The 8,492-nt window shown below is 43.7% G+C and overlaps 1 protein-coding gene across 3 annotated transcripts in view; it reads left to right on the forward strand.

Moving 5' to 3' along the window:
- The first annotated feature begins 166 nt into the window (after nt 1-166).
- Skil (SKI like proto-oncogene) overlaps nt 167-8,492 on the forward strand; it is a 28,449-nt gene continuing 20,123 nt past the window's right edge. For 2 of the 3 annotated variants that reach the window (XM_021195655.2, XM_021195656.2), the window contains exons 1-2: nt 167-356; nt 1,883-3,614. In XM_021195655.2, coding sequence (XP_021051314.1) covers nt 2,526-3,614 — 1,089 coding nt within the window. In that variant the 5' untranslated portion in view covers nt 167-356; nt 1,883-2,525. Of the gene's footprint in view, nt 357-961; nt 3,615-8,492 lie in introns of those variants that run through there. The other variant, XM_029537495.1, reaches the window with a different exon arrangement.

Genomic DNA, 8,492 nt, shown 5'->3' on the forward strand with positions numbered 1-8,492 from the left:
GCCGAGGCGCCAGGCGCGCGCGCCCCGGCCGGGGCTGGGGACGCGCGCGCAGCCCGCCGGGAGCCACAATAGGCCAGGCGGCGCGCGCGCCCGAGGGGCTGGCTGGCGCGGGGCCGCGCGGCGCCGCTGGCTTCGTTCCCTCCCCTCCCCCGCCCGCCGCCCTCGCTGTCCCCCCGGGCGGCCGGAGACGGCGGCGGCGTCTGCGGGAAGCCGTGTCTCCGCAGTGACGTGGGCGGGCCGCGGGCCGGGTGACGTCAGAGGCTGTGTGTAGCGATGTGTGTGGGGTTCGGAGCGGCGCCGGCACAGCGAAGGCGGCGGGCGAGCGACGGCGACGGCGACGGCGACGGCGGGCACAGGTGCGGCCGCAGGTCGCGAGGGGACGCGAGGGGCGTGCGGCCTCTGGGGGCGCTGAGGCGGCGGCGGCGGGGGTGATGGGGAGGACACGGAGCCTGGGGGGCGCTGCCCGGGCGCGGGGGGCCTGAGTGGGGCGTCCGGGATGCGTGGGGGTCCCGGGCGGGGTCGCGGGCACAGGGCGCGCGTCGGGGGTCCCACGGGTGTACAGGCCTCGCGGATTCTGGGACAGGTCGGCTGGAAGGGGATGGCGGTGCACTTGACCCGAGCCGCCGGGACCCGGGAGACCTGGACACCGGTCATCGCCGCCATCCCCCCCCGCCGTCTGCGCTCGGCGGGGATGCCCCGGGCTGGCCCCAGCTCTAAGCGTCCGGCGACACGGGCTTCCGGGCTTGGCGCCCAACCTGCCCTCGCCCCTGTGGGTGCCACGGCTCAGGGTGGGTCAAGGGGGGGAGGCGCAGCCCTGGGGCGCCTAGGTAACCCCAGAGAACTTCCCACGGGCTGGGGCGTGGGGTATTTCCACCCGCGGCCCCCGCAGTGGGGCGATGTGGGGAGGGCACTTAGGGTGATCCCAGTCACAGAGGTGGGGGTTGGGAGGACTCCTACTTCCTCTGCCCCCTCACCTCACCAGACGCCGGGAGTCCCCTGCTTCCCTGTCCTTTGGGTTGATGATGAGTGGGTGTCTCTGCGTGTGCGCCGGGCTGTGGGGGCGCCCCTGGTCTAGGTCATGCCTCCTGCCCTTTTCCTTGGCTCGCCTTGGCTGAGGTGTCCCTGTGGTGGCGAAAGTCACAGTACGGTGGCTAGGTGGCTTTCGTCCGTAATTCTCTGGGTTTGTGTTAACATAAATTGCTGGGAGTTTAGAAGCAAAGCTTTTTATTTATCGGCTTTTACTGGGTTTTCTCCAGGGAGGGAAGTGGATGAATACTCTTTTTCGCCACTCTGCCTCCATTTGCATTCTTTGTGAGGTCTGTCTGCCTTGTGCTTTTTGTCCCGGATTAGTCTTGCTCAAGGATGGAGATTTCCAGGCGTGGAGTCTTACAGCTTTTGGCTTCCATTAGGCAAATTCGCTAACCTTTTAAAGGGAAAGTTTTTTTTTCTTTTTCGTTTCAAAAATATAGTATGTATGAATGTACTTGAAGCTTAGTTACATATGGTAGGTATATTAACATGTATCTTTGGGGGAGGAGAGCAGAAACTATAGTTTTGTTTTTTTTTTTTCCTAACAAGAAAGGATTACTTTTTAAATTTTAAATGGCATGCAGAGTTGAGAAAGCCTCTGGTACTGAATTTTGGTTATTCGTATTCTAAATTTGTGTACCCTTCCTTGTTTGTTCCTGTTATCCACCGTCTGGACTGCTTCCTATTTAGATGAAGTTTCTTTTAGATAACTGGTGTTAGGTTGGAAGAATCCACCCAAGTGTTACCTTTGGTAAAGTGAACTGAGTTTAAGATTAAGAGACTGGTTTTAAACAGACCCTTTGGCCTCTGGAGCTAATTCAAATGTAACTCTCCCCACCCCTTTCTCTTCCAGATCAATTAAAAGAAGAATGAACTGTAATCCCTGAAGATAAAACTGGACAGCTTTTTTTATTTAGTATATGTATATTTTTAATTATAAAAGTTCAGGTGGAGTCTTCAATTTATCAGCATAGAGCAGCAGACCACCCTTTCCAGTGGATACCTGCCTCCTCTTTTTTTGGTGTTCTTGGCAAAATCAAACCCATTGCGTCATTGTAACTCATTTTTGGGTGTAGTTTCAGGATACAGTCATGGCATAAACTTTCCACATGCTTTGCTTAAAAAACAAAACCAACCAAACTCAACCATTACACCAAACTTTGGACTTCTTGAATTGAGGAATTAGCTTTATTTTAATACAAATACCTGACGTACTCAAGAAAACAAGGATTTTTCTCAGAAGTGTGCTTACGATTATATTCTTTGTTATTAGAAGCAAACTGAGAAGTTTTTGTAGCGTTTTCAGTTATATCTTAAGGTACAGCTAAACCAAAACAGAGTTGTACAATCTATTGAGTAAGAAAATTCATCTTTGGAAAGTAAACATTTCTAAGTGAGTCATAAGTATTTGTATACAATCCCCTTTTCTCTTCAGATTAGGAACTGAGAGCAACATGCCAATTGCTGACTTAATCATTTAAGACACCAGTGTGGCCATGGAGAACCTCCAGTCTAAGTTCTCCTTAGTTCAGGCTTCAAACAAGAAGCTGAACGGGATGGAGGATGACGGCAGTCCTCCTGTGAAGAAAATGATGACAGACATTCATGCCAATGGGAAAACCCTGACCAAGGTGAAGAAGGAGCACTTAGATGACTACGGAGATGCATCCGTGGAGCCCGATGGCGAGCGCGCTAAGCGAAGCTGTACTTCTCTACCTGAAACTTTAAATTTAAACCCCAGTCTGAAACATACGCTGGCACAATTCCATTTAAGCAGTCAGAGCTCTTTGGGTGGACCAGCAGCATTTTCTGCTCGATATTCCCAGGAGAGCATGTCACCGACTGTATTTCTGCCTCTTCCCTCTCCTCAGGTTCTTCCCGGCCCTCTTCTCATTCCTTCTGATAGCTCCACAGAGCTCACTCAGACTGTTCTGGAAGGGGAGTCTATTTCTTGTTTTCAGGTTGGTGGAGAAAAGAGACTCTGTCTGCCCCAAGTCTTAAACTCCGTCCTCCGAGAATTTTCACTCCAGCAGATAAACACAGTATGTGATGAGCTGTACATCTATTGTTCAAGGTGTACTTCAGACCAGCTTCATATCTTAAAGGTCTTAGGAATACTCCCATTCAATGCCCCATCCTGTGGCCTGATCACGTTGACCGATGCACAAAGACTTTGTAATGCTTTACTGCGGCCACGAACTTTCCCTCAAAATGGCAGCATACTTCCTGCTAAAGGCTCTCTGGCCCAGTTGAAGGAAACTGGCAGTGCCTTTGAAGTGGAACATGAGTGCTTGGGCAAATGTCAGGGTCTCTTTGCGCCTCAGTTTTATGTTCAGCCCGATGCTCCCTGTATCCAGTGTCTGGAGTGCTGTGGAATGTTTGCTCCCCAGACATTCGTCATGCATTCGCACAGATCCCCTGACAAGAGAACTTGCCATTGGGGCTTTGAGTCAGCCAAGTGGCACTGTTACCTTCATGTGAACCAAAAATACCTAGGGACACCCGAAGAAAAGAAACTGAAGGTAATTTTAGAAGAAATGAAGGAGAAGTTTAGCATGAGAAATGGAAAGAGAATCCAGTCAAAGGCAAGTTCTTTTTTTTTTTTAAAGTGGTGATTTTGAATACTAATGGTATCCTAATTCTGTGTCTATAGCTTTGTATTATGAAGCTAGTGCTTCAGCTCGTTCATGTAACAACCAAGACCCATCAGTGCCATGTTTGTGGTTAGCCATAATGTTTCCTGTATAGTTTTTCATCTGAGAGTAAAGCAGGATCATTCCCATTTTACAGGTAAGAGAATGAGCCTCCAGTCAAAAATGACACTTCTAAAACTGCAGGCATTGTGAATTCTTTTGGCCAATCTCTTTCACACATCCTGCCTCTTGACTCAATCTGTTGCCTGGGACTCAAGATAGTTCACACTTTGGTGTTGTGTTATCTCCATTTGCAATCTCCATTTGCAAACCTGTCTGGTGGTAGGCTCAAAATTGCTTTTTGAAGAAATACCAATGGTTTTTGATGTTTTTGTGCTTGGATTGAGGATTGATCAGTGTTCAGATCAAATTAAGACATTTATCTGAGTAATTTGGTATTAGTAACCAAGATTTTGTTTATAATACAAAAGAAAGGCATGCTTTTGAACAATTGTAATGTAGAGGGAGAATACAGGTTATTTCGGTATAATGAAATACTGCTATGTGCAAAGAGATCTTAAAGTATTACCCCTTCCACAGTACCATCTACTAGGCTAAGATAATGGTCTTTATTCTAACGAAGAGTTGAATCCCTGATAAAAGACAAAGGTTTGAAGTATTAAACCTTGATATGGTTATCATATATACTTTTCTACTTGATTTGAAATTAATGTGTAATATACCTAGCACTGCTTAAAATGTATTGACCGTTACGCTAGAGCTGTTTTTCATGTAAATTTTGTGTAATTAATTTTTAGAACAGAAGATGGGCTACATTTTAAGAACTTAAAAGTTTTCCATTATTTTTCTTGCCTTTGAACTTCCGTTTAATGGAAGAAACTTTATTAAGTAACAAACGCAGGGTTGTTTATAGCGGTTTTAGGTAGGCTTAAATTATAATTTAATCTTGGGTGTTCTTCACTTAAGCTTTTGAGGGAAATCCAGTGTCTTCTGAGGCAGTAGTTTTCCACTAAAGCGCAACATGGAGAGAACTAGACTTTTCCTTAGGGGAGCTTGCTGCTTGCTGCTTTCCTAAAAGTTATCGCTGACATTCCTCGACGGTGGCTACTAAGATAAGTTCTTCAGGTGCGATGTGAACTGGTTTTAAAGCAGGATTGACTTGATGCCATTATTTCAAAGTGGAAAACTTGCCTATAGCTCTCTTTGTACAGTGCTGGCTGGAGTCTTACTCAGAGATGATCTGTATACTTCTGTCTGCTTCAGCTCATTAGAGCCACTCTCCTTACATGTCTGACAGTGGCTGTGTTATTTGCTAGGGCTTCTTGCTCTGGTCTTCATTCTCTTGACAACATTCTTAGAATCACCTGTTCTGTGCTTGGGTGAAAACCCATCTGAGAAATATGGCCCAGTTTGGTTTGAAAAGAAAAATTTATAGAGAGGGAATTGAAACTCTCTAGACTACATAACCCATGTCAAATTACACTGGTTACTCTAAATATAATCTCCTTCATTTAGAAGGTTAAAGTATTCAGCACAGTCTCTTGGGATGCAATAATACAGATAACACTTGTATTTGATTTTGGGAAGGTATGAGAGACCTCACCCCCTTTCTTTTGTTTTTCTCAGAGTTTGCTGGAGGTCTTGTACCGCGTTGTTTCCAATTTTATGTGTATTGAAGGAAGTTAGGGGAGTTCAAGACACTTTCCAGTCAAACCTTTAGAAGAAAATTGGGTATTTAACACATACTTAAGCAGCTTTAAAAGTGCTGTTACTGTACATTTTTAAATTTCCTCTAAACATAGAGAGGTAGTTTTCAAGGATCTGTGCGGGAAGCGACTGAGACTGTTTCCTCCTGTTAGGTGTGTCTGGTGTATAACTGGCAGCTGGTAGAATGAGTTGAAGGTAGGTCTTCTGACTTTAAGGATAGAAATCTTCCCTGAAACAGCAGAAGCTGTATTTGAAGAACAGTATTAGTGATTAATTTAACATAATGGCTCTTAAATTCTTTACTGACTGCACAAAACTGAAGTACTTACCAGGGAAAGCAGTCTTGGGTTGGAGAAGATATTTTTCAGGGCATTCAGAGAGTCAGAATTTTACTTGTTGGTTGCCAGGCAAACCAAGTTGATGAGGAAACTCATTTTAAAAGAATCAAATCAAACTTTTGTTTAACCTAAAGACCGTGCTGAATACTTTAACCTTCTAAATGAAGGAGATTATATTTAGAGTGACCAGTGTAACTTGATATGGGTTATGTAGTTAAAATACTCATTTTGGATTCAAATAAAAAGAAGTCTGAAAATGTAGGCATTTATTGTAAATGTAGCAACTTTTTACTTACTGTATTTAAAAATAACATATCCATATTTTATGCGCATTGGTGTTTTGCCTGCATGTGGGTCTATGAGGGTATTGGGTCCTTGGGAACTAGAATTGCAGACAGTTGTGAGTGTGGGTGTTGGGAATTGAACTCGGGTCCTCTTGAAGGGCAACCAGTGCTCTTACCAGCTGAACCATTTCACCAGCCACTGTGGCAACTTATTTTAAAGAACAGAAATTGTATCACTAATGACCAACAAGCTATTTAATTGCATAGCTAACATTTAATTTACATAGTTGGCTATGTTTAGATTCTGGGGATGAGTGAGGTAAGAGTAAGTGGTCTTCGTGGAGAACTCAGCTCTTAGTAGAAACTACAATGTGTTGGAGCCTTTCTTAGGTCATCAGAAAACTTCATGTTGGGCCTCGACCTGGCTCAGTTGGTAGAGAGCGTGCCTAGCCTTCACAGAGTCCTGGGTTGGATCTCCAGCACTGTGTAGACCATGGGTGGTAGTGTGTACCTGGAGTCCTGTATTTGAGAAGTGCAAGTAGGAGGGACATTCCTGGCTACATAGGGAGATTGAGGGCCGCATGGGATCTTATCTCAAGAAGAAAAAAATACATATAATATTAGATATTCTTGAGTTGCACAATACAATGGGTATTTCCAGACCCTTTAATGATAGATTTTTTAAAAATTTTTTTAGTGTGAATTTTATTTAGAAAAATGGCTGTTGGGGCTGGTGAGATGGCTCAGTGGGTAAGAGCACCCGACTGCTCTTCCTGAGGTCAGGAGTTCAAATCCCAGCAACCACATGGTGGCTCATAACCATCCATAACAAGATCTGAAGCCCTCTTCTGGAGTGTCTGAAGACAGCTACAGTGTACTTACATATAATAAATAAATAAATAGAAAAATGGCTGTTGTGTTTTAGAATGTTCAACATGCAGATTTTTCACCTATCAGTAGATTCAGCCAGATAAATAAAAATCGGAGCAACTGAATTTCTGCTTCTCGGACAAGGCTAAGCAAGTACATTATTGGCAGATAAGCCTCAAGGTTGATGCTTAAGATTATTTTCAAGCATATTAGAGAAGGTCATTTATACTTAGCTGATAATAGAATTGTTGGTGGTTCTTCCTTGTAACACAGGCCTGACATTTTCTAATTCACTAAGGTGAGTATGATATATACTGGGATGGAGAGCACTGGTTGCTTCTGCCAAGGACTCAGCTTTGGTTCCCAGCACCCACATGGCAGCTCACACCATCTGTAACTCCAGTTCTAGCGGGATCTAAAGCCCTCTGGCCTCTGAAGGCAATAGGCACATAAATATATTCAAATAAACACTCATTCATATAAAGATCCTTAAAGAAGGGTGGTGTATGCACTTAAAACTTATTAGAATTATGATTTCTAACATTTAGATTTCTCTACTCTTAGTACAGTAGTGTAGTTTTACTTTATACGTTGTTTTTTATGTGATCTATGATGCAGATGTCCCTAAGATAAACACCTTAGGGATACTTTCTCTTAGTTGGTAGAGAACTTAGCTTAGCTAGTGTTATCCCTCTGTTGAGATGCTCCTCCTCCCTCAAAGAAATTAACCATTTCACTCCCTTTAGTTTTGCAGTTTTGTTTCTGCAGTGATCACTGGAATAATGGTACACATATTTATCTTCTCTGGCAGGGTGCTATATTTGTTGGAAACAGGCTTCTTGTTATAATCCTAATGCTATAAGCAAATACTTTTTAATATATGGTATTTATTATTATTATTATTATTATTTTGAGTTCTGAGGTCAAATCCAAGGCCTTGCCCTTCCTTGTTAGGCATAACACATTCAAGGATTCTGTGTATTCCTGGGCGTCCTGGAACTCACTCTGCAGACCAGACTGGCCTCAGAGATCCGCCTGCCCCTGTCTCCCAAGTGCTAGGATTAAAGGTGTGCCACACAGCCCAGCAGGTTTTTTGTTTTCTGTTCTTAAATAGTGGCTTAACCTTTTATGTATATAGTTTATATATACAGCTTAGTATAATTCATCAAATGAGAGGATAGATGTGAAAGCATTTGGAAATTGGAAGTCTTTTATGTAGAGATGACAGATGGTATTGAATGGTTACTGAAATATTAATGTGTACATGGGAATTCCTCTACCACTTATGTATGAGAGAGGTTTGTAATAAGAAACATTTTTTAAATTATTAGACTGTAACAACCCAAACAGATATGTTGACTGGTTTCCTTGAGGTGGTGCCCATTCCCTCTCTGGTGACATCACCGTGAAGTTTCAGATGATGGAGCCTAGTGCAGACTTGTTTGGATAGGATTGGGTCAAAGTTCTTTTGGTACATCGTTTTCTTTGACAGTGGGTCTTAATAGAGAGTTTATGGTGATTGAGTTTTTAGAGTTTTTTTTTTTTAACATTTTATTTCATTATTTTTTAAAGATTTTATTTATTATATGTAAGTACACTGTAGCTGTCTT

This window comes from Mus pahari, chromosome 4 (genome assembly GCF_900095145.1).
Source record: "Mus pahari chromosome 4, PAHARI_EIJ_v1.1, whole genome shotgun sequence".
Taxonomy (NCBI): domain Eukaryota; kingdom Metazoa; phylum Chordata; class Mammalia; order Rodentia; family Muridae; genus Mus; species Mus pahari.